The following is a 26,336-nucleotide window of genomic DNA, read 5'->3' as shown; positions in this document are numbered from 1 at the left end:
CATTCCTGGTTCCCTCAGCCCTCCTCACAGGACTTGAGCTCCAGACCTTTCACCAGCTTCGCTGCCCTTCTCTGAACTCACTCCAGCACCTCAGTGTCGTTCTTCAAGTGAATATTGTTACTATTTACATCCACAATGATAGGTAAAGGATTGCAGATGGATGTGACCTCTCCCAGTTTCAAGCAAAACTGTAGCCTAAGGAAATACAAGCATACAAGCAGTATGACAATTAGGCGTAGATCACAACTAAAAATCCCACAAGTATCTAGTCACCTGCAGCATCATAATAAATCATGATAATAATAAAACAAAATTCAACAAAATAAAATTAATAATACATGTATTTGCCATTTATCTGGAGGTAAAAATCCCCTTTGAAACAAAAAAGTAAGAAAAGCAAGGGAACTACCTAATAAAGTATACAAGGGCAGACAGTTAGGGGATTGCTAAGGCCTGTGCTCCTGTGACACCTGCGGCTTATTCTTTATTTAGGAGAAGATCTGCCAGTGCTAAAGATGCTTACACATAACACAAAAGAGCTAGACAGGAACAAGTGCTAGCTTGCTGTCTTTAACAATGCTATAATTAACATTTATATTAATCCAGTCAGTATTTGGGTATGCAGAAGAAATTGGCAGGTTATACTGTTTTGAAGGAAGGGAGGGAGCCAAGCACAGCACTTTGCTGCTGGTGTTTCTTTCGTCTCACTTAATGGTGCCAAATTGACAGTCCAAAGCAAACGTGCAGCTCAGCCAGTGACAATGCAGCCTTTTCCACAACATTTCATCAATATGTTTTAATGTGCTTCACACATATCTGCTTTGAAAGGATGATGGTACACTGAGAGAAGTCCTTGCTCTGCTGACAGACTAACAGAAAAACAATTACATTTCTTGACCCTGGTAATTCCTGAACTGTGCTTGCTAGCAAGAAGCTTGGCTTTAGTAGTAGATCTAAATGCTCTCAGAAACTAAGCAGTTTAAAAATAAGACAAATTTGATCTGTGAAAATGTATTTAGAGCTGATGTGAGCATCAGCTTGTACAAGTACTTTTCACAAGTACCTGCTGGTTAGCAGAAACTGTGGACCAGTGAGAGTGCTTTCTCCTGTCCCAGCAGAGATACTTCAGTCACTACCTGCCATCAAGGATGTCTGGGTCACTTTACAGCTTCTTCAAACTTTGGTCATCTCAGCTGAAATTTAACAAATCAGGTGTTCATCTTGCAACACAAATATTTTAGAAAATTTCACACAGGTCAACAGAATTCTTTCTGACTACAAGAAAGAGGAAAAATGGATTAATAATTCAAAATATTTTCTACTTTGAAAAGCTCCAGAATTTTTATTTTAATCTTTGGATCGTATTATTCTGTGGGGAGAAAAGCTGTAAGGTCACATGGGCAATAACTAAAAAAGAAAAGTGGTAATAATTTGTTAGGACTGGTTCTGCCTTTCTGTCTGTTCTGAGAACATCAGTGAATTGAAGGAACACCAAGTGGCACTAAGGGCACCTCAGCCTTGAAGCAGCCCCACAGATACAGTGTTCCAGATGCTGCTGATGCTTCTAAAATCATTAGTATGAAAGGCAAGCTTTCATTATTCAACCTGACCATGCTACACCAAGGAAGAAACACACGCATGCACTAATGTGCACATGCTGACACACAGATGGAACAGTATGTCTGAACACAAGCTCCATTCAGATATAAAAGTGTGGGTGGCCATTTCAGAGTTTCCCATAGCAACAATTAGTTATGGGCCCACATCAGCACAAGTCCTTGCCTGTTGGAAGAAAAGCACAGTTTCTGCAAGTATGCAGATTTATGCAGAAAAAAATATTCACTGGAGGACACTTCAGTGCTTTCTCTGCTTGTGGGTGGTGTCCCTTACCTCCTGACAAGCACACAGACTCCCTTCCCTGCATTGGTGGAGGAGGCAGCCTGCCAGCTCCACGAGCACTGGAAGAGGAGATACAATTTTTTATCATTTTGCTCTGCACAATAAATGCAATGCTGTTGACAGAGGATATTGCACAACCTCAGTAATTTCATCACCATAATATCTGATAAACTCAAAGCGATTAAGGAGTTTATCCTTCAAGTCCCTTCTCTCTTTATAGCTGGGGAGCTGGGACACAGACATTAATCAAGTTTCCAAGGACATGGGGGAATTTCTGTGGCACAGTCAGATGCTGAAAGCTTGTTTGAGACCAATGTCATTATTAGAGAACTACTAGTCTCCTGAAGTCATGGGTATTTTGCCTTCTTTAGGACAAGTAAATGCTTTGGAAACTCACCCATTCCTGTTAACATGCCTCAGCCTTATCTGAAGGGCTCAGGTTATTGTCCCCCTTTCACTTTTCTATTGAGACATCTGCTAATGACAATTCAGGTAAAGGGGGCATGTTCCAATCAGAAAACAAAACCAGTGAAAATGGTAATTTCATACCCATCATGTAGTAACCACTTACAAGTAATAAAAAACCCTAAGAAAACAAAAAGAACCTCATCTCACTAACATCTTAGCACTGAAATAAACACTTGAGAACTCATGACAGCTTTGCAGGTTCCACAGACTGGGCTTCAAGGATTTGAGCATGCCAGCTCTGAACTTCCTGGGACACATCCATCCTATAGCCACATCAAACACACAAAACCTTTTATTCCTTATTTAAGACCTAGGCCTTGACCTGAAGAGCAGGAAGTAAGTCTCATTTTTATGCATTTTTGTAAAAATCACATCTTTCTAACATGCTACATTTAAATGCTGTAATGCCTTAACAACCAGGAAATGCTGTGAGAACTCTCTACATATATAAGCAGTCAAGGCAGCTTACCTCTGGTGAAGTGACAATGGATTCAGGGCTTTTCTAAAAGTAATTTGTTAGAAGACTACAGCAGTTTCAATAAGCTACAGCTGAATGCATGATGGGATTTCCAAAAGCAAGTAAAACAGCATAGAGAGACCACTTCTCTTTAGATCCAGGAGTCCTGCCAATGTAACCATATATTATTTTCATCAGTCCCCTATTCTGTTCTTAAAGAGGGTTAAGAGACACATACTATGTCTAATATTCTGTTTCCTTTAGGGATAGCTATCACATTGGGAAAACAATGCTGTTTCTAGAAAGCCAGTGCTTATACATAGGTATCTAGGGACTACTGGAAATGTTAATTGTATTTCATACATCTTTGGAAGTTGCCAAGATGTGACACACACGAAGTAAAAAGCACTGACATGGCCATAACTCATGTTTCTTGAGGGATTTCAAGGGGATATAATGAAATTAAATACCAAGGTTTAACTGTTGACACTTGTCTAAATTAGAAGAAAATAGAGCCTAATACCCTTAAGAAAAAATGTGCTTTTGGGCTTTAAAAAATTGGAAGAAAAAACATATTGAATTCCAGTGCTAACAAGCTCTCATAACTGAAGAACAGCATTAAACAGTAATTTACAATCAGCTCTTCTGTTATAATGCTGGATAACACAGACCAAACACTGACTCTGGTAGATGCAATCCTTTCACAGTCTTTCCTGTAACTAGAACTGCTACTTAAGACTATTACCTAGATAAACTGGTGTAGTACAACACCAGCCCTGCTGTACTGAGGGGATAAGATAATGTGACAGATTCAGAGCTCTGCAAAGAGACTATAGTTATTTTGAGATGGTCAGAGCTTCTGGAAAGAAACCCTCACCTCCAGCAGAACACTAACTGAAAGCTGCCACTCACTTATCTCAGAAAACATTCACAAGGTTGCAAACGTGCCAGATTCTGTAACGCATGTTCCTCCTGGTCAAAAACAAATGTTTCTTTGACTCAGGAAGGAAAGAAAGGACAACCCAGAGAAAAATCTACTTTAAACTATGATCAGTGTTCACAGTCTTGGAAAAGTAGTAAACGTAATAGCAGCTGGGTGTTTCGGGCAACCACATGAAATTCTGATGATTTTGTCCCTCTTCCATCTCTTAACATGAAGTCTCTGTCAGGAGGGTTCTTGCAATATTATTGCAAGTATTTTTGTAGACAAGGATGTAACTCTACTTAACTGGCTTGGCCAAGAATGGAAGGTTAAACAGACTCATCTGTGACAGCTGGATAGCCTGAAGAGCTCCAAAAAGTGAGTCTTGCCTGCTACCTCTGTAAAGTACGGCTGTACTTAAATTTAGTTCTGAATGGCCCTAGGTGTGTTGAAAGGCATGTGCCAAGAGTACGAGAAGATACCTTGGGGTTTTCTGTTTCAGTTCCACAGCTCCCTGTTGTGCAAATACTATGGAATCAGAAACGAATGAAAATAAATTATTGATTCATTCCACTATTTGTGGAGCTACCCTACATGCTTTTTTTTTCACTGTTAAGTGGCTTGATAGATCTTCGCAGCATGAAGAGCTGAGAACTGGAGCTAGGTGGAGAAGTCCTTGGATAGCAGGGCTATTTCAGACAAGGCAGTTACCTTCAAACCTAACTCAGCTAGTTAGAAAGACCAAATATTCCCTACAAATCCACTGAAAAATACACTGGAGAATGAACAGTTCACTAGAAAATAAACTAAGTTGTTTATGTACACACACCAGCTTTTCTTTACATTTTTCACCAGTGTTTTATACCCCTTTTTAATAAATCACTTATATTTCCTTTATCCTAGAAAATAAATGGACTTAATTAAGTTACGGAGAATAATCAGACAAGTGACTTACACCTTCAAACACCTCACTGGGATGAACTCCAAATATCAACACACAGACTACAACAGAAAATACTTCTGTGTTCCACTCCACCCTCAAACAATTCTGGTGCAGGAGCTCTCTAAAATAGAACCTGAAAAGGCATTTCTTTTCCTTGCCAAACCATGAACCACTAATAATTTCCATCCCTTTAATAATTACTTTTAACTTCCAGAAAAACACTTCACTGCAAGAAAAGAACAACCCAGGATATATACAAGTGGATTCAAACAGATGGTTTGAATTAAACCCTATACAACAGTAACTATAGTTGACATCAGCATTTTCATTGGGGTAATTATATTGACTATTAACTATTTAATCACTAACAGCAAATAATAAATAAACCACGTTAATGTTTATAGTTACTACCTTCATTTGCTTCCCTAACACTTGCAATTTCCTGTTTGAAGTCAAGCTATCACATTATTGTTTGTTCTGTGTTTCAGTGAGGAAGAGACCGAACACAAATTCAAAGGGCATTATGACATTATTTTATTTCTACATGATCTTGTTCAAGATTTGATATTTATTAAGCATTACCTTTTTTTCCTGTTTCATAGTAAGCATGGGAGGCCAATACTAAGTGTCTTTTAAAAGGAACATGGTGTTTGCCCTGTCAGGCACGTAATCGTTCTGCATATTTTGTCTTTACAAACTGAAAAACAGAGGGTTGTTGCAGATAGGGAGTCAAAGATAAACTCTTGATCCAAGTAAGTTTTCAAATTTGCATCTGAAGTTTCTATGCCAGTCCTAAAGCCAAGACTACACATTTCTAGGGGACTAAAAACCACACAAAATCCCAGATCAAATAAAAAATAAACATATTTCTTTCAGCATGTTTCTCTGAATATGCTCAGGGTAACAGCTTGGGATAGCCCACAGAAAACACAGTTCTTGGTCTAGGTGAATTTTTGTATTCCCCCAGGGAGACCTCACTCCACCATTCCATCAGTGCAGTGCCAAATGTGAGTACACACGGCTGTGGGGCTCCAGCAGCCCCCACTCGCATCCTTCTCTCTCATTCCTCTGGCACCATGCAGAACTCCATTGGCTTCTATCCTGTTCTGCCACAGAGTTCTCTGAGCATAAGAAATCTTTATTTAATTTCTGCCTGTACAGTCTGTGGAAGTGACATATCCTTGAGTGTATCCATTGCAGAAGATCATAATTTGACCCTTTTTCCTCTCCTTCTGATTAATTTTTTTATCCATACAAGTCCTTTCATTTTATGCCCTGGCATTATTTTCAGAAATCTTTGCTAAGGTGCTGTATCAAGGGTTCTCACAAAATTCACATTTCAGGGACTGAACAACCATTTTCTCTGTGTGTTCAAACTTTTTTTTTTTTTTGAGTCAGTACCTACAGGAGACAGACACTGTTTTTTGAAAGAAACATGACTTCACAGACTCTGAAACATATTTACTAATGTATTTATCAATACATGTAATTTTCAAGTTTTTTCCAACTTGCTTTCCCCAATCTTTGACAAGCGCAATTTTCTTGAGTTCTGTTTCACAACCGCTGTCAGGTCTGCTACATCCCACTTCATCACTGCCAAGGCTGATACAGTATAAATTTCCAGCTATACAATATGTAACAGTTTCTTTCCTGTTGCTTTATTTGAACTCCCAAGAACATCTTGATCAGCTATTAAGAATGAAATAAGGGACTGGCACTATGCGTGGCTCTTTAGGTAATACATCAACTTTATCAAGACATTTAATTATCTGTAAAAAGATAAATTAAAATCCTGTATTTCTAGAAGAAGAAAGTCTTCACTGCAAGAAAAATTCAAAATCCCTAGCAGGGTGACAATTTGTTAGATGTTCTGCAGAAAACTAGAGTGCTGCTACTCCTTTATTTTACAGCATGCTTCTACAAAGGGCAGACATAATAAGCAAAGTAGACATAACAAGCAAAGTAGAGAAATCTCTATCTTGTTAAGTAGTGGGACTCATTCCAGGTTCAAAAAGCTAGAGAGTCCTTACTGATGGTTTGCAGCTCTGTCACTCACCTACTGTATCATTCTTCCACAGTTCATTCTGGGCACCTCTCCAATAGCACAGAAGGGAAAGAGTTGATGTTAAGTACTCTTATTCCCCAATGGGAACTTTGACAGAGACTTGTGGAGGGTCACACAATGGCCAAGCTCCCCACCAGTATCTCATTCCTGTTCCTCTTCTATCCTCAGAAGCATATTATCATCTGAGTACCAATACCTATGCCTGAGTGCAATAGGGAAGACTGTGGGAGTTGCCAAAGTTGGGAAACAGGCAACCAGGGGAGTCTCTGGAGCCCAACTAACCAAGAACTCCCCAAGGGTGGACTTAGGCACCCTTCAGATGGTGGTTTCAATTCTAGAACTATCCAGCTGTGCTGCAAGTTCTGATACAGCCCTGAAAACATCTGGTTCTCCTGCTGGTGGTGACCAGTTCAAAGCTTTCAGAGTCTCTCTGTGTGACTCAAGAACAGAATCTTGTGAACTCCTACTCTAATATTTCTCTTTCACTTCTGATCCCTTGGAACCACTGAAGAGAACAGAAAGTTGTGCCACAATATTGCTGAGGTGCACACAATGCTTCCTTCTCTTGTACTGGCAGGACCAAGTCTCTGTTCAATGACAGCTCTCCGACTTCCAGTCACACTCTAACTCAGCTTCAAGTCCGATCCTTACTGTCTCTTTTTAAGTATGAAGAGAAGATGCAACACTGCAGTCTCCTGGTTCTAAAGATCTCCTGTGTTTTAAATTGAGCAGTGAAAGTTGCTGCACAACAACTGCATCACTGTTTAATGAAAAAGTTACCCCTTTTCATGGACATTTCATTCTATGCTAGAAATATGCAGCAACTGGGGTTCTTTTTCCTGTTACAGTTAGGTGGGATTGAAGCATTGTGCTCACTGTGTATTTCACTGTATGAAATGATAACTCATATAATATGGTTTTATAGTACAGGTTTATTTGCTTGAGCTAGTAATCCTTTCCCTGGTGCAGAATACTAACTGCGGTGATTTGGCTAGTGAAGTACATGCTCTTTCATCAATAATCCACATGAAATACACAACTACACTTAAAATACAAACTGGAGTTACAAATAAAAAACTGTAACTAGAAATTTTCTCACTTGTTAAGCTTCTTAGATAGTGGTAACAAACTGCTATGCACGGTTTTGCATCATTTCCATCATCTGATCTTCATCTTTAAATACATAGACCTAATTGCATGTGTGGGCAAAAGTTCGTGTTTCAAACTGGCCTAACTCCTCCAAAAGCAAGCCACAAGTGGCCACCATCAGTCAGCAGTTCTGGGTGTAGCACAGTCCTGGTAAGGGATGAGCAGTTCTGGTTCACAGGAGGACCAGTGTGTGTGTTGGTGGCTTGGCTGCAGGCTGTAAATCTGCTGCGGAGAGCAAAGATGTATGCTGGCATCATAAGCTTTGCTGCTGAGAGAACGAAAGACTAAACTCACCTTCTGCCTACACCTTCTGGCTACACCAGGCACTACTACTGATGTTTAGCTAATTCTTGCCTCAAGACCCAGCAATAAGAGACAGGAGATCAGTAATTTTATGTTTAAAATAGAAGAAAATAGGATAGCCACAAAAGAGGAATGAGGAAAATAGACACAATAGCAGGAATATTAAAGACAGGAGTAACTGGATGGAAAATCCATGACATGTACATTATTTTGCAGGATGTCTGACTCAAACTGATTGTCCATTAAGTGTTTTTGGCAGGCTTATGGGTGAAGATATTCAAAGGCTTGAAAATCTCCAGTAAATGTTGGAGTCACAGACGTGGTTTTAGAGAAAGTGACAAAGGAGACAAGTCTCCACAGCCCCAGTTAGCCTTTAAACCACTGGATCTAGTCACTTACAAGCCTAAACATAGACATTTAGGGGCACAGTTTCAGGCCCGAAATACCTGAAAATGGGTTTATTTTTTGAGTTTTCTTACAAAATAAAGCCCTGTCTACAATTAATTTTCAGCATGTATTTTCCACTCTTAGAAATCCCAAATCCTTTTCTGTTAAGATAGAAACAAAGTGAAATCCTTTCTTCTCCATGAAAGAGCATTGGCCCAGACAAATGGCTTATCTGAAATATATACCTACTGGCTAGGAAGCAGGAGCAGCAAAAGTAACTCAGAAGTGCACTTCCTTGCCCTTCCCTTGGATTTTTCTGCTAGTCATCAAAGCCATCCCTAATCCCAATGGAAAGTAATGATGGAAATACTATTTTGCTGTCTGCCAAAATGAATCTTCTCTCCAGCCAAAATGGCTTACCCAGATCACAGCAGTATAACATGCTTCCGTGTGCCAAGTTTTATGATTCTGGCTCTTGGAATATCTCTGCAGCAATTTCTTCTACATAATGGAATACATTTCTTGCTCAGAAACACTTAAATTTCTGGAAATAGGGTAACTATTCTAAGGGCTTTGTTTTCAGGTGGAAGTTATAAACCTGCATTTTCAACAGTTTTGCCCTCATCCATGTAAATCAGGATGCACCAAGATGATCATGGTTTTGAACCTTTCAGGTTTTACTGCCAGCTCTGCTTGGGCTTATGTTCTGTACCTACTGCATAAAATTGAGGAAGTAGGCAACATAGAGAAAGGCTATAGCAAAGAGGCACCAATTAGAATTAAGAAGATAAACTGTCCACCACAAACAAATGACCTCACACTATTTTATGGCACTACTATTTACCAAGAGGAGGCAAGAAATTTTGCAGCTTAAGCTAAGGAATATTCTGCCCTTTCTCCCTTCCTAGTAAGATTAGGATAGCAATATATGTCAAGATGTCTAGTCTTTCTGATTATTGTTAAAAATAAAAGAATACCTAAGAAATGGCTTGTCATTGCAGTGACTGCAGTCTCTAAAATTTGAATTTGCTTAAATCATGAAACATGTTTAGAGCAAAGAGCCCACAGAGATACTGATCTTTTTTTCTGACTATTTCAAGCCATGCAATGAGGTCCCTGGTACATCCTGACTCCATGAACTGACTGACAAATTTCCCTCTCCTGGAAGACAATATCCTGCCATTCAAAGGCATCTTTCTGCTTATTCTGATTCTAATAATTCTTTCACGTGTCATAAAGGTCTTCAGACAATATGTGTCTGCTACTTAACTTCACAGTGACAGCAAGAACTGTTGCTGCTGTCCTGTTAATCAAGTGAGAAGGCCCCCTCACCTTGGCAGAAGACCTAGAGTGTGTAGCTGAGCAGCTGTAACACTACTCAGAAGAAAGGACGCAGAATTATGCATATTCAACAAGGCAACTGTAAGGACAAGGCTCAGTTCAAAATGAAGACACCAGACTTTAGCTCTCTTTAGGCTAAGTAGGGCAAAATCCAGTTGCCTGAACATCTGTAGCTATCTCAGACTGCCTGGGATAGTCTGCCTGCCTTCTACCTTCGACTTACAAAGGCACAGATGTGCTGTATACAAGCTTTATGCAGATTTTTGAGTACATAGAGGATATGCTTATGATGACTCTTATCCTTAGGTGTCCAAGCTCCCAGGAGTCAATGGAGAGCTAGTCAAAACAGTCCATGGAACAATGAACAGTTGATGGAGTTGATTTAATTGCCTGAAAACAGATAGTCAGGCACATATAAGATGCCTGACTGTAAGAGTGCTTCAGAGCTCTTTAAGCTTCTGGCTCAGTGCGTTCCCTCTTATCTGCTGTGAGTCTCACAGTCTTGGCTGCTCAGGTGTGTCTTTAATGACACTGAAGTCCTATGCATGGGTTGTGTATTTAATCTCCAGCTCTGTAATCAGAGCACTGATGTACAGTGCTCACATATAGTTAGATGGTTATGTAATATGTAATGCACACAAAGCATCAAAGCACAAGAGACACCAGTGTAACAAAACGATGCTTTGATGGAAATAAAAATTAGATCTGATAGGTCTCAGAAAGGAAAATAATAATTCTATTTCTTACATAAAAGTTAGGCAAATTGAGTATTTGAGCATGACAGATTTATAAAATAATTTTAAAAAGTTGTGATGAGAAAGCATACATACATTTTAAAAATTGGACTAGATAAAGTTAATAACAAATTCAGGCTCACAGCTCTAAAAATTGTAATTGTTCAAAAACAGTTCACTCAAAAGTTATTTTTATTGTGGTATCATTAAATATGAATACCTCTCTAAACCTGTTTCAGAGGATGCACTAACAAAGCTGTAATAGTCTGGAATGAACTTTGATCTACCATAAAGGAATGATAAAAGACATTTCCCACTTATTTTCATTGGGAAGAAATTCATTTTGCAACTGCGTGAGGTTATGCATCATTTTATTAACTGGGAATAATTCCCAGTTTATTCCTCTATGTCCTTATTTGACCTACACTCCTCAGTTGAGAAGTAGACAATATTACATTTATTTTGCTTCCTAAACACATTACAGTCTGTGTCTGGAGCAAATCCCCTCAACCAACTGATGTCAGCAGGTATAGGAAACTAAAATACCTTCATGAATTCTGGATATGTATTTGAAACACCATAGCTACACTAAAGTAAAATCTCTAACACAATTTATGTGCATATATACAAATGCAAGCTTTTATTTTTTCCTGTATGACAATTATTTTGCACAGATGTAGGTGATATAAAGCAGCACTCTTTCTTGTTCATGTACCTAATTAACAACATTCAACTAAAATGTCAAAATAACACAATTACCTATCTTCAAAGCAATGAACTCTTGGAAGCCTAATTCTGCTAACTTAACAAAAATGTCTTCATCAGCTGCAAAAATGGCCCCTGCACTTTCCAGTCCTGAAGGCACAAAACCTGTTTACCTATAGTCATTACACACCTATTAGAAATTACCTTTCAGTTACTGTGGTCGTTACATTTTTTTTCTGCCACTTTCCTCTGTTCCTCTGCTGCAAGTCTCAGAGCTGCTCAGCCCTAAAATACAGTCAAAGACCTGGTGCAGTATATTTGCTTGGTTACATTCAGCATCACCCTCTGAGAGACCGTGGGCACTCCTGTCACTTCATGCTAGCTGCAGTCTCAGTCTAAGAAGCCAGAAAGCCAGCTTCTCTGCAAGAGGAGAGAATGAAAAACAAGCTAAATCAAGGCAAAGCCTTCAGCAGGACTGGGCACCAGTCTGGAGACAGCAAATAGGTGATTAAATGTCCAGTATCTGGTCTCAAATGTTATGCTGTTGCCTAGCCAACTGCTGGCCTCACACCCTCGACCCGCCAGAAGGAAACACGTATGGGATTTCACCCCATGTTAAGGGTGGATCTGACTCCATGGCACAAAGCCAGCTTGAAGCACAGGCTCTTGTAAGGCTGAAACTAAGCTTTGTTTACTTTCAAGACATAAAAGCCTCTCAAGTCTCTATTACACTGGTTCAGTAATAGGCTTTAGGTGCAAAACTAGAAAGCAAGTGTAATTTTTATTTCTTCTGCTGCCAAAAATTCACTACTGAAGTGAATTTTTTGGATAACCATGACATTATAGCTACAGTTCACCAGGCAGTGTATCAGATGTGGTACAGTCAGGAGCACATTTAAGTTTACAGGAAGGCCTCAGCAAGAGTGTGCTAGGCAGAGCTCTATAAGATTGTCAGGATTCATCACCCAACTGTGGCTGGATGCTCATGAGAACTTTTGCAGTTATGAGCACAATCACATGGATGAAAAAAACCAACAAAATATCTAATAAACAGTTCTAATCTAATACCCTGTCCTAAGTTATGCAAGAAGAGGAAAAGGGTGTTCTTTCATGGTGTTATCCTAAATATGCTTGTTCAATTTATATCTTCTTGTCTGGCATTCTCAGTTGAGCATGTTCCCCACTCAGAATAAATGTGGTACAGCATAAGATGCAATTTAGTCATTAGAAATCACTTCACATGCACAAATGCTTTAATAAGGGCATATGTATCAGGGCATATATATTTAGTGTTGTACTTAAGCATAGAAACAATAAAAATAGTCTTAATGTTTTGGTTTTGAAGGTAGTCTCATGGAATCTACTATTTCATCAGTATAGACAAAGTCACACAAAGATGACACTGTGGTCAAGTTTTATTTATAACACAGATTTTACTGCACATCCAGAACCCAGCTCATCTGCCAAGGGTCATAAAATCCTCATGTGCCCTTAAAACTCAAAGAGAAATCAGCTGGTCCAGTAGACTGCACTGGGGCAGGGATTATTTTCTCATGTTGAATGAATCTACTGTAAAATGCAGACACAGGGGAAAGGATCAAGTCAGGACACATTTATTTTTGTTCTACTAACCATTCTGTCATGGCAAGGAATACAAGGTCGTACATGTATCATGTTTGGTAAAAGTTAAAGAAAAATCCTCAACTAGCAAGGGAGAAGGCAGTCTTCCAAGATTCTCTTCCTGATAACCCAGAGGACAAGCATTTAAGCCATACACATAAAATTAAATGAACAGAAACTTGTGTTTTCTCTATCTAACCTGCTGAAAATGAATTTTATGGAAGAATCACCTGAGAACTGATAATCTGAGTTGTAATGATGTCTTATTTCAGCTTAATGTCTCCATTAACATAAAGGAACACCTCTTGTCTCTCTAGTGGTTCTGCAAATATGGATAATCTAGAAATTTAAAGTATGCAAGTCCAAAAAAGTACAGAACTGTACCAGGAAAAAGGAGGATGGCTATACCTTTAAACTATAGAACAGTTATTACTATAGGCAACTATGCCATAGCCTTTTGGTTTAGTACCATATTCTAATCCTAGAAGTGGAATGGATAAGGAACATGGCTTGCAACTCTGTAGGTGTTTAATTTGCATTCAGTAGCACGCAACTATGGAGGTGAATTAAAAAAAAAAAAAGGAAATTGAGAGATATCAAAAATTTTCATTTCAAGTTGTATCAGTTTATTTATAGTTTGTCATGGAAGCTGTTTTCATCCCATGTCTTAAAAAATTACTTGTCAAACTGCCTTCTCTCACTTGCTCTGCTAACATGAGGATTTTGACTGGGGGTTCAGGAGGGGCACCTGCTTACAGAGCCACCTGGCTACAGCTGCTTTGTAGCTCTGGGAGAAATAGGGACACGTTTGCATTAAATTAGTTATTTGGAAAACTGTTACTGTTCTCAGTTCCAAAGACCAGAACAGGACAGAGACAACCAGGCTGAGTTGCACTTCTTTACATAATCAGATCATATCAAGTGTAAGCAGATCAGTCTGACACAACATGAAAATTTCACTGGAGTTTATGGGAATTTTTTTAAAATGAGTTAAAGACTAGTCCATCTGGCTGGTTGAGCGGCCACGTTCTTTTCAAATCCCTTTTATAAGCTCTACTCAAGAATTTCCAAGTGTATTTCTTATGAAACTTGTTCATATTGGTCAGAGATCCAAAGCAGACAGTCTCTAAATGCTTCCTCTGTATGTCCAAAGAGCCCTATAATTAAAATATGAATATACTAAAAGACTTGTTAAGGAAAAACATCCACTAGTTCATAATAAAAAATTATCTCCATACAATTATTTCATAACTGAAATACTTGAGCAAAGAAAATCCAGGTATGTAACACCAACATTGATCCAGCCTGCTTACACATTAAAAACTATTTATGCAATTCACCTACATTCTGCAACATGTCTCAATCTTATCCACTGTATTTACAAAAAGATTAACTGACATTTTTTTCACATTTCACATTACATACTCGGGTTACTGCAATCAAGAAAATTGCACAGTTGTGAAAAATTCAATAAAAAATACTGTTTATATAAAATATTATACAGATGTACACACACAAAGGCAATGAAAGATATCATAAAACTTACCATCACTTGCAGAAAGTGAGTCATTTGCATAGACCAGTGCCAAAATAAACAGCAGATGCCAAAGATCCATACTTCTAATTCTGTAACAACAAAAGACAGTGAAAGTTTCTTTATAAACAAACACAATATGATATTTAAACTATTATCTAGTTTTATTGAATTTCTGATTGATTTAAACCAGAGGTATATTTAGTTTATGATTTATTGCCTCATAAAGTAATACATTGTCTTTCAGTCTAGCACAGAGACTAAAGACTGTATTTGCAAGAGAACTAGCTTACGTGTTTCTAGTTCATTTAATATAGAGGGAGGAAAAAAGCAAGTATTGTCAATCTCTAGACTGCTTCCAGGGAGCAGCCACATGGGGATCAATCCCAAAGACTAGCACAGGTTAAATGCAAAAGTAGGAAAAGAATAGTACTCTTCCAAGGAACACAGATGAGATGATCCCCTTTCCATTTCATGCACCTTCTGAAGCTGTATTAATCTTCCCCTGACATGTACAACCCTTCTCATGTCTACACCTACATGCAGTAAAGCTGCAAGAAGTGGTGCACTTCCACAGGCCAGCTCCAACACCAGAAAATGGCTTGTTAGCAGAGAAGCACCCACTTCATACCCATGGCCACTGCTCATGGCAGACAGCACACCAGGAGCAGAGGGGGCAGCAGAGTCGTGGGGCTGCAAGAATGAGACTAATCCAGGCTTATTCTCTGCACAACTGTCAGCCCCTACCTCAGTGGCCCTGCTCTGCCACGCTGCTCCTGAGAGGCTCCCCTGGAGACTTGTACCTCAGTTTTACCTGCATCATTTATGAGAAAGAACCTCCCAATGGAGACCTGAGCACATGCACTAAAGCGTTTCCAACCTCCAAGCATGCAAACCCTTACAATCCCAGCAGAAACCAAAAAGCCTTTACAACTTCCCCAAAAAGCACACTCCTTTTCCTTTCCCTAATTCACCTCTGGCACACACACATATCCTACCACCCCATCACACAATCCTGTTTTAAGGTACTACTTTCCTCCTGCCTTTATCACCAGCATCTGCTAACAACAGTGAAGGGCAGAGGCTGGTCTGCGCTGGACTGGCAGACAGTGCAGCCTTCTGCACAGAATTGGATCTGGCTCCCAAAATCTCCTGTCCATAGATAATATGGGGAAAGCATACATACTATGGATTATGACCTGACCATTTACAACCACAGAGATTACCAGAGACCTTTAAAACCAAAGCTGCGACAAAGATGCTAAAATGAGCACTCATGTTGAAATATGTCAAGCAGCAATTTTTTGTTGTGTGGCACAAACTACCACCATACGCTCACACCCCCAACTCAGTGATGCAGCAGAGAGAGAGAATACTAGCTTGACTTTAACAATTGACTGTAAATTCCTATGACAGACCTTGATTCTACACTGAACTGTTTTTCAGTTAGAGATATTCTTTCTTTACCTAAAAGGAGATGAAATCAAAAGTGTGCAAACAACCAAGCCCAGTAAAGAGTAACAACCTCTAAGTGGGTGTTACCAATTAACAATTCCTGCTACCAAATCTGGGTGTCAAAAACCAGTCAGTTTCCTAGTTGAGTTAGCAAAGTTTGAATTAGATTAAAAGCTGTAAAAATGCAAGGATGCAGAGTATGTAAGACATGGTAATGCTAAATTTAAAAGATAATCCCCTCAATTTTCTTACCCTAAGAGAATAATAACACCCCATAAAAAACCCAAAACCATTACCAACTCCAGATTTATGCTGTTCAGTACAAAACTTGAAAATCAGAAGATATTTTTCACATCCTCACTAATGCAACTGCTCAGTAATTCTCAAGTTTCAGGCTCAATATAGGAGGCATTTATTCAAACTGCTCTAGACTAGCAGAACCTAAGCCAGACCTGCAAAGGCAAACAAGGAGATGCTTCCCACTGCACCCACATCAAGGCAAGGATGCCCAGCAGCACCACGCAGGCAAACTTAGGCCAGCCTAAGTAAGCATGGGACAGCTACTTGGAGAGAAAGGCTGGAGGAGCTCTGTGGACTGACCAGGCACTAGCAGGGTTCTCCCCTGGCCAAGCAGACATGGGTCTCTCCAAAGGTGACCCCCCTGTTCTCAGTGGATAGGGAGGAAAGAGGTGTGTTAGTGATGATTTAGGGCAGTGTGGGAGTGAAGCAGCCTGGGGAGCAGGACCAGGAATGATAGCTGCAGATGCTGGAGTGCAAAAAGCTGGGAAAAAGTTAGTATGGCAAATCACAGGACAAAAATCCTAACTTTCAGAGACAAGCTACACTGGCACAGCACAATGTCCATTTGAGGTCAGCTACATTTTCAGCTAGCTCAGCTGGTCCTCCTCCTTCATCCGTACTTTTGTTTAAAGGATTCTTATTGTCTCTCATTAACAAATCTACAAAAATGTGTCTCTGTATTTGCCAGTTCCTCTCCTCTTACATGATTTCTACCCAGTCAGTCTTCTCTCCATCTCAGCCCTTCTACCTTCCTCTCCCTGAAGTTTTGTTTCTTTGTTTCACAGACCTGAGCATGTTTTATTTTCAACCTTCCAGCTCTCTCCCTGTCACAGTACTCAGGTATCCCACTCTGCCTCCATATTCACACTTCCCTGTTCTCCTGTGTCTGCCAGCATCTGCTAACTTCCCACCACTCTTCTCCAAGTTTTCCTATTTCTTCCTGCCTAGTAACAGCACAAGAAAAGCACAAACTCTCACGAGTTCTCCCATGAGAACAAATGTCATCAGAGTCCATCATTCAGAGCACACCATTTCATTTTCATAACCACACCAAACAACTCTGTGGTGGGACCTGGATCAGCTCCCACATGCAGCTGTCACAGCACAGGTATCCCCCCCATCTCTGCAACCCTGCCTGGTGGCCATCTCAGCTTCCTTCCAGGAAGAGTGGTTTCACAGCTGGAGCGCCAATCTGGGAGCCTGGAAACACATCACAGAGGTCAACAAACATGTTGCACTTCAGTAAGGTCATGCTACTGCAGTTGAAAACAATCCCATTCCAGTACTGCTGTTCCTCTTGCACTGGCAGATTTGTTTACGTACCTGCATACAGTGAATTCCATCAGGAAATTGTTCTAGTTAAAACTGGTTCATAAACATTGATTGCAAAGAACCTATTTGCTGGCTGGGTTTAACAGGACTCCACAAAGGCACAGCCCAGGAGCAGAGCCAGGGCAGCACAAACATGGCAGTGAGCAGTGAGTGTGGAGGAGAGGACACAGCTACCCTTCATTGCTCACCCTTCCCTTCCCTGCTCAGCCACAAGACTTTGACTAAAACAACTAGCTCTCTGAAACAGAGCACAGGATTAACTTGCATTCCTAAACCCCACAGATTATCAAAACTGCTGCTTGCCTTTTTACTAGTAGAATGCAGTACAGAAACACATGATGCTTCTTGAGTGGATTCTTACAAATGACACCATCGTAGCAAGACAAAACAAAGTGTCTCTGCTCCTGCTGGAGCCATATGGGATCCTCCACCACATTATCCATCCAGACAAGTTATACAAAGCAGGAGCTGACCCATCATGATACTGCTTCTGGTGGTACAGAATAAATATTCTGAGAAGGGTCCTCTGAAGTGCCATCTGCACCGTTAGACACCACTGCCTTGCACCGCTGTCCTTCCTCTAAGACACTTCTCCAAACTTGTTGTCAACAAGAACAGTATTGTGCAGAGGCCTCAGTGTTAACCTAGCAAGAGACAGCTTCTCTGTATGCATTAGGACAAAACTGACCTTTAATGTCCTAGTACTACCTACCTCCCAAAACCTACCCCATAGGCATATGAAAGACAAACACCACTAAAAAAATTGCTTTTATTTAACAAAAATAAGCGCCAAATAGTGGTTTTAATACACACTATTCTAAAGAATAATAGTCTACATCTTACCCAACTCCAGCAGTTTGTAAGAATGAAGAGAGCTAAAATCAGGGAAAAAAAATTACAGCAGCTGACTGTCTTCAAGCCAACTGAAACTTGACCACAGAAACATTTGGCTAGAGGTCAGCTCAGGCTAATTGCTTCAGTACAGAAAAGGAGCCAGGAGTTATAAAAAGGATAAAAAAAAAGTCTTGGCTGTTTTCTATAGCAATGTTGGAGTAAGGTCAATCACAAGTGAATTTAAACACAACATCTCTCCAGTGGGATGTGAACATAGTCAGCATAAACAGGCAAAACTGGGCTAAGAAGCTCCCTGAGAAAAGAAACAGTTTAGTCACAGCATACCGAGTGCTTTGCATCTACTCTGGTCAGGTAAAAACGTTAACGCTTTGGAGTACACTGTAAGGAGTTTTGCTTATAAACAAAACTTGTTTGGAGCGAGATCTTGACCTTCAGATATCTCCGGAGTCAGAAAGGACCAGAAGAAAGAAGAACAAGGACATTGAACTGCACCTATGAAGGCATTTTTGCTTTTGCCTATACTCCAAATATGAGATTTCTTCCCCAGGTAACGTCCTCCAGTTTAGCATGGTTGGCCACAGCAGCATATGTGCAGCTAGTACAGAACCAAAGGAAGACTCCTTGCTGCAAACCAAACCACAAAATCACTGAGCGAAGGATGATCTGAAGAGCTTTTCTATACGTTGTTGTTTCATCATTCCATCAGATCACAGACAGGAAAGGGCACAAGAGTGTGCAAAGCAGATGAATATATGCCAGCTGATTCACCACAATAAATAAGATCGAGTGCTGAGAAGGGAAGGGTAACTCCAGGCTCTCCAGGTCTGTTCTGAGTCTTCCTTACTCCAACTATAAAATATGTACGCACGCACTCATATAAAATTTTTCTGGGTGAAAAGCCTTTACTTTTCACAGTGTGGACCTTTTTAACCATTCATCTCAGTGCAGGACCATTGACACCAAGAGGTAATATTTTTGTTGTTGCTTAAAAACATTCAGAACAGTTTGTCTGATCATGCATAGCTGAAATGTCTTTTGCCTGCTTACCCTCATTCCCCTGAGTGCCAACAGGATGGAGCAATTCTGCGATCAAAATTAGTTTCAGCCCTTCCAATCAACACAATCTAAAACTGCAATGGACCTAAAGCCTTCTTTGCTTGCATGCTGATATTCCAACTTGATTAAGTCATAAGCAGCCCTTGGAAGAATGCCCTTTTTTACAGAACCCTTGTTAGGGCTATATACTCAGATGTATTAAGTAATACAAGTAACAAATTATCTCAGTTGATATGAATAACACAGCATTCATCTACTGTTACTCTGGATTTGAAGAAAAAGGAATGATACCACAGAAGTAGAAATTATGTAGTTCAAATTAAAATACCCCAAAAAACCTCATAAAGGGCAAATTTCAATTAAAAAAAAAGGCCCAAAAGCTAACAACAAAAGACAGGACCACTGGAAAAGAATTAAGGACTCTAGCATAAAGCTCCATTTATTATGCATGTTTTGATGCAAATTTGAGGACTACTAAAAGGTACATTATAATTACAAACTAAAACTATGCAACAGAGGCAACTTTGTATTATTAATTAGATTTTTCTGGAAGCTAAATAATTTATAATAGTTTCAAGTGTTAAAATGTTCAAAATTGCAAGGAGAATCTATTAAATTAATTGCTCATTTTGGATTTAGAAAAAATATTTTATTCCCTACACGAACTTTTCATTTTAGAATAGAGACTATATGAAATCTTCAACAGCGGATTTATTTCTATCTCTATAGTAACAGGCACTTTCAGTGCTTTTACTATAGCTGGTTTCCTTTTCCCATGGATAGATGTGTCAGCTAATTACTCTGATTTAAAGTGGTAACAGGCCAAACGGGTATCAGTTCTTGGATGTGGCTAAGGAGCTCTTCAGTGAATCCAGACTTTGGACATTGCTCTGGCCTTGGACTGGAAGCTGTTTAAAGTCATACTCCAAAAAGTGTGCTACGAAGTCTAAGGATGGATGTTGCATATGGCATAACAACTCCCTATTTACAACAAAATCTGTTATACTTTGACAGCAGTAACCTAATGGGTAGGTACATAGAGGGAGGAGACTTCATTTGTAAGATGAGGAGATGTTTCTGTCAGAAGACAATTGCTAAAGAGGATTGCAGTTATAGTTCTTAAGTTTCTGTACAAAACACAGACAGAAAATTTTGAAGTTGGAAAAGACTTAATTGCTTTGCTTGCCTTTCAGCCCTGCAAATAGATCAAAGCAGCAAAACAGATGCATCTCAGCTGAAAGAAATTGCAACATTTAGCTGCACGTCATGCAGATGTGAATGGCTGAGCAGATACTCAGCTTTACATATAATTGTATCATTAAGGAAGAGGATTCAGACCTGTTTATGAGAATGGTAATTTTTTCAGGCTATAAACACTTTCTCAACTACAGAAGTACTTTTTCCAAGGCTTTTCCTTCTCCTTTTGTTTTTTTTTTAATTATTATTAATATTTAGATAACAGTCATCCAAAAGACAAAATTCTTCTCTTTTCTTTGCTATTTGTACAATCAATTGCAAAGAAACATGAGAGAATTTCTCTATACGAAACAAAGTATATTCCATTTGTTTGAAGAAATACGATGCCTCAATTGAACGTCAAATGTCAAGAAAGCAAAGAGAAATTTCTGAGTCTGTATCTAGAACCAATGCCCTAGTAATCTGTACTAAGAAAAAATATCGGTTTACTCAAATTTCACTCAGATAAATATTCACACTTTCTATAAAGAGATTAAATGATATTTCCAGTGATGCAAAAAAAAAAATCATGCCAGTATTAAAAACACCCCAGAAATAAAAAACTCTTCAGTATCTTTCTCGCATTGAAGTTCAAATCTCAACAGGACTTCAGAAGTGTACACCCAATGGATCAGAGCAGGGAAAGACATCTGACTTTAAACAGGCAAGGCTATATATTTAACATGAGAACCTGGCTAAGCAATTCTCCTAGAAGTGCCAGTGAGCTTAGCACCTCAAAGCAATTATGAAGAATTTATGAAACACAGAAATCATGCTGAAAAACAACCTGTGTGACATCGCACAGTTTAGGCTGGAACATGAGGGAAAACAAAGAGGATTAATCTCATGCTTAAAAATAAATAACAATCTTATATGTGCTGCCAGATCATCATTACACAGCAGGCCAGTTCCACTGCTTTAGTTGCCATATTCTTTGCAACCCTTCTCCTGTGTGGTACTATCTGTCTATCACACAAACTAGAAAACTACCACCTTGGGCAAAAAAAGTCAGTTAGGCTTCAGCACACTTTAGAAACAGATCTGCATCTCATCTCTTGGACCTCTTCTGTAACATAAAAACTCTGCTCCCTGTGATTGCTGAAATTGCTCTTTGAGAACTGGAAGGCAGGTTTGGGTTCAAACTGATTAGAAGAAACTGAGAGGATGCTTTGCTCAAAAATATTCATCGATAACCAAAGCAAATTCTGGTTCACCTGAGATCAATGGCAGTTTCATAATTTTGAAATATAGTTTGGTAACAACTAAGCAGGGTTTTACTTTTAAATAGATTTATATATTAAAAAGAAATATTTCTTCCAGTAAAAAACATCTTCAAGCAGCTGTAAAATTTAAGTTCAAGACCTCGGTATTTGCCCTAGTCTAATGGAATTACTTAACAGTTCATTATCATGGAACAAATTAATTACATGGTTTAATCGCATGCTAAATTATTCGTGTGCTCCTAATCAGATTAAAGACTATATAAAAGAGCCCGTATGGTATTTAGGAACTCATTAACTTAAACAGCACAGTAAGTGAAAGCTAGTAAATGACAGACAAAGCATTCTGAGTGCATTTCTGGATGGCCACTCAGGACTTCCAAGCATTCACATATTTACTATCAATTAGTTCACCTGATAAGACATCTTGACAGGTCTAACAGTAATCAGTGCATTTTCAATTAGTGCAGTTTTTTATGTCCTGCAGTTCATATCAGTTTAAGATATGATGTATATTGATTTAATCTGCATCTGTAATATGCCAATTGAGGGTAACTTTCAGTCTCAGTTAAACGGATGCAGTTAGCACAAGAGCACATCTATTCAATGCAACTGTTTCTCAAAATAACTGCAAGAAAAATATCTGTTTAAGAAGTTCTGTGTGAATGAGAAGCACTATGATTGGCTTTCCATTGGCCTTCTCTGTACGATCATACCAGCATTGTTCCCTGACCCTAGTCACTGCTGATTTGATGCTTTAAGTCTGCACAAATCTGAATACATAAACAGTAACAACTACCAAAAACCAGCTTGCTGCATTCAGCAACTGTATAAAACTACTTTGTATACACATAAAGATTTTGAGCTTGATCCTTAATTGTGCAAATTAGCACAAAGTTGAAAGAAACACTGAATGAAACTAACAAGGGGAGAAATTATTGAGTATTTTTAAATGCAGCACTGTCAACACATGTGTACATGAGGTAAAGAACAACTTGTGAAGAAAAGCTGATCTTTGTTCAAACCATTCACAAAAATCTTAAAAAGGCTGTTAACTTCTACCTCCACTTGCATTGGTAAGATCAGGACTATAAAATACCCAGCTTTAAATTTTAAAATACATTTTGGCAAAGAATCTCACATACAGAAATAGGCTATGCCTACACGTACCAAAGTACCTGAAAAATGTATGAGCATTTTTAGGTACCATCCAAACAAGATCTCTAAAACCTTTATACTGGAACAATCACTTCCAATACACATTTTTATGACACAGCTGTTGATGACACATTTTAAGCCAAGAGCTGTGGGAGCAATGCTATTATTTTTTAACTGGTGGTTTTTCCAAGGCTACAGTGTCCAGTATTTTCAAATATATGAAGACTAATCAGCGTATTTGGCTGACTGAATTTATTGGAAGCCAATGTAATGTATAAACTGGGTACACTGCTTTGTTTTTCATGGACTTCAAGTAACTTTTCTTCCAGATCACATTTTGGAACATACCGTGGCATTATTCCAGCCATTTCAATTATCACAGGTCCTGAAAGACTTCTTCACAAGGAAGAAGCAGAAGTGGGGTTTGGTTTGTGCACTTGCACACACTGAGCACACATATGCACACACACATAGTGGTGGTTTTGATGAAACCTGAAGGTGTAACTTTACAAGTGTTCAGCTGGCTATTTATATTCTCATGAGAGGAGGAGGTTCTATCCCATGAGGCAGATGAGACTGGTTTAGAAGACCAGGAAGAAGTGGGGGAAGCCTCAAGTAAAGTCTTTTTTCTTCCACTGGAGAGGTCAGAAGGTATGTCACATGGGATCCAGGAACAACTTGCAGATGAGACTGATTATTAAGGAAGCAGAGACAAATAGATTGCACAGTGGGTGATCAGGCCAGCTTCACATTTAAGGGGAATAAACCAAACAGCCATGCCTGGCAATCTTTAGAGTTAGTGACCTACTGAACACTTACTATTTTAGAAAGTTTACCTCCAAATTAATTTTCCCATCATTTCCTCTGAGAAAACCCTACCAATGAAGACATTCAGAAGGGTCTGCAAAATAAGCCATAGAAACAGACATATTAATTTTAAATGTAAATCAACAGGTCTATTTTTGAGATGTATTTCAATCATGTCAAACAGTATTTTCCATCAACAAATCCTGAAGCAGTTTGCAGCAGGAGTAAGTGGCATTATCTCTTCAACAGACAGGGAAGCAGAGACAATGGGAAGAGGAGAAACTTGCCTGCATTTACAACACAGTCTAACAGCATAGCAATGTACAGATTGCAACCCTCTCCAATGTCGTATGTATCAAAGAATATTACAGTCTTGCAGATACACTGCCAACCATCTTAGTACCACAGAATAAAGCTGTGGTGGATTAAAAACAACCCCACCCCCAAAACAACAGACTGACAGTTTGCATTAAGACAGAAAGAACTGCAATTTTGAAGAAAGACCAGCTCATTTGAAACACTCAAGACACTAGCATAACCTTCTAAGTATCTAGCTCTTTTACACACAACAGGAATGAACTATGCTCTTTAGCTGTCCTAACACCAGTGTAGTGCAAGTAAATTTCTCTCTCCACACTTACCACTCCTCAAATGTCAGAGACAAAAGCAATCACAGTTCTGCATTGCAACGTTTACTTTTAGACATCACAGATAAAATATGCAAACTCTTAACTGATAATCTCAAAATGAGATACTCTGCAACAAACAGGTGCTACAAAAAACAGAGCTGCCCAGTGCAAAGCTGGCTGGCTGATGTAGAGCACATCTGTCCCCACTCATGTTATGACTTCCTCCTCAGCAGGAACTCCATCACAACACGAACTGGCTCATTAAAAAATGCAACTTTGGAGCACATTCAACTGTTTATTAAAACAGAGCAGTGCATTCACATTTTTCCATTGCTGTTATTGTTATTTTACACAGGACTATGAGACATCAGAAAATAGATGTTTAGAGATAAAATTCTCATGACTGCCCTGAGAAGCACCTGAGAGCCTAAGCCTTTACTCACAACCAGGGTAAGTATTTCTCAGATTCAAACCCACTTTGTGAGGGATACTCATAAAAAAAAAATCCATATCAACTAGATCTCAGGACTGACATAAGACACACAGTGACATAAATAGGAGCAGACTGCAGCTGGAGAGAGTTTTGTAAAACCCTGTTGGGGGCTCTCCTAGTCTAGCACAACACTCAACTCCTCTGAAGTCTGACCAGCAGCCTTGTCTCAGTACCCATTTTTATATTGGAATAGGAAGCTGCTTGCACAGAAGCCTATCATCAAGGGTCAGAGAAACTGGCCCTCTCCCTCTAATCACCACACCAGTAATCACCCTCACATCACTCAACCCGGTGCCCTAAATGGCAGAATCACCTGCATGACTATGTGTGGAAACTGTCAGTGCAGAAGAAAAAAAGAGTATGACTCTTCCTTTTTGTGATTCTTATACTGGATAAATTTAATGTCACAGGGAGGTTTATTTCTGGAGAGATCAAAGGTTTCTGTTTTTAGAACAGAAAGTTTACCATGTATAAAATACTTTAATCTTTCCTTTTTTTTTTTAAGAAGTCATTAGTGATGATACGACCTGCTCCTAAAATATGTATGATACTTACCAATCACATTTGAATCATATGTAAGCAACTATGTTCACAATAAAGCATGGTGAGACTAACTGCTCTTAGGTACTACTACAAAGTGTGCAGCAGCACTAAATAAATCACTTCCACACAGATTATATTTTCCCCAAAATTGCTAGAACTGCGGGGCAGAGTTTTGAATTGCTCCTGATGCATAAATGAGTCCAGATTTTTAGTTTATTTATTGCATAGAAGTTTTTCTTCAGCAATCAGACTTGATAACAGGTGGCTAGATTCATACACTTAAAAGAATAAAAGAGGGTCACGCTTAAAAGCAAAGAGTTTAAACTCTTCTGGTAACACATTGTCAACAGCACATCAAATATGACAGGCCCTTGTGAATAACAGCATTTCCAAAGTATTGGGATGTTTTGCTTTCTTCTGAAAGTTCAGAACTATTGGTCTTCATTTACAAACAGGAAACTGAAATACAGGTGACAGAGGGTGACAGAACCCCAATGAGACAGTGGTGGAGGCTCAGAAGCAAGGTCAGACGCTGTGTCCAAGCTGAGTGCTCCCAGTGCTAGGCATGCTTTTGGCACTGCTGCTTGTGGAGGAATTGAGAATGGGCAGTTTACCTAGGGATCAGCTGGCTCTCTGGGCACAAAAAGGCAGAAAAACAGAGCACAGAAGTAGTTTTCTGTATGGTTGTTTTGCTATGTTTCCGCTACAAAACGTAAGTCACTCAT

The 26,336-nt window shown here is 39.2% G+C and overlaps 1 protein-coding gene across 3 annotated transcripts in view; it reads right to left on the bottom strand.

The window, feature by feature from the left end:
• The window catches only part of GHR (growth hormone receptor), a 146,973-nt gene that overhangs the window by 51,548 nt on the left and 69,089 nt on the right, over positions 1-26,336 (bottom strand). For all 3 annotated transcript variants that reach the window (XM_071580740.1, XM_071580739.1, XM_071580741.1), the window contains exon 3: positions 14,540-14,619. In XM_071580740.1, coding sequence (XP_071436841.1) covers positions 14,540-14,609 — 70 coding nt within the window. In that variant the 5' untranslated portion in view covers positions 14,610-14,619. The remainder of the gene's footprint in view (positions 1-14,539; positions 14,620-26,336) is intronic.

Source organism: Pithys albifrons, chromosome Z (genome assembly GCF_047495875.1).
Source record: "Pithys albifrons albifrons isolate INPA30051 chromosome Z, PitAlb_v1, whole genome shotgun sequence".
NCBI lineage: Eukaryota > Metazoa > Chordata > Aves > Passeriformes > Thamnophilidae > Pithys > Pithys albifrons.
Note: the sequence above shows the minus strand (reverse complement) of the source record. Positions and strands in the feature narration are given on the sequence as shown.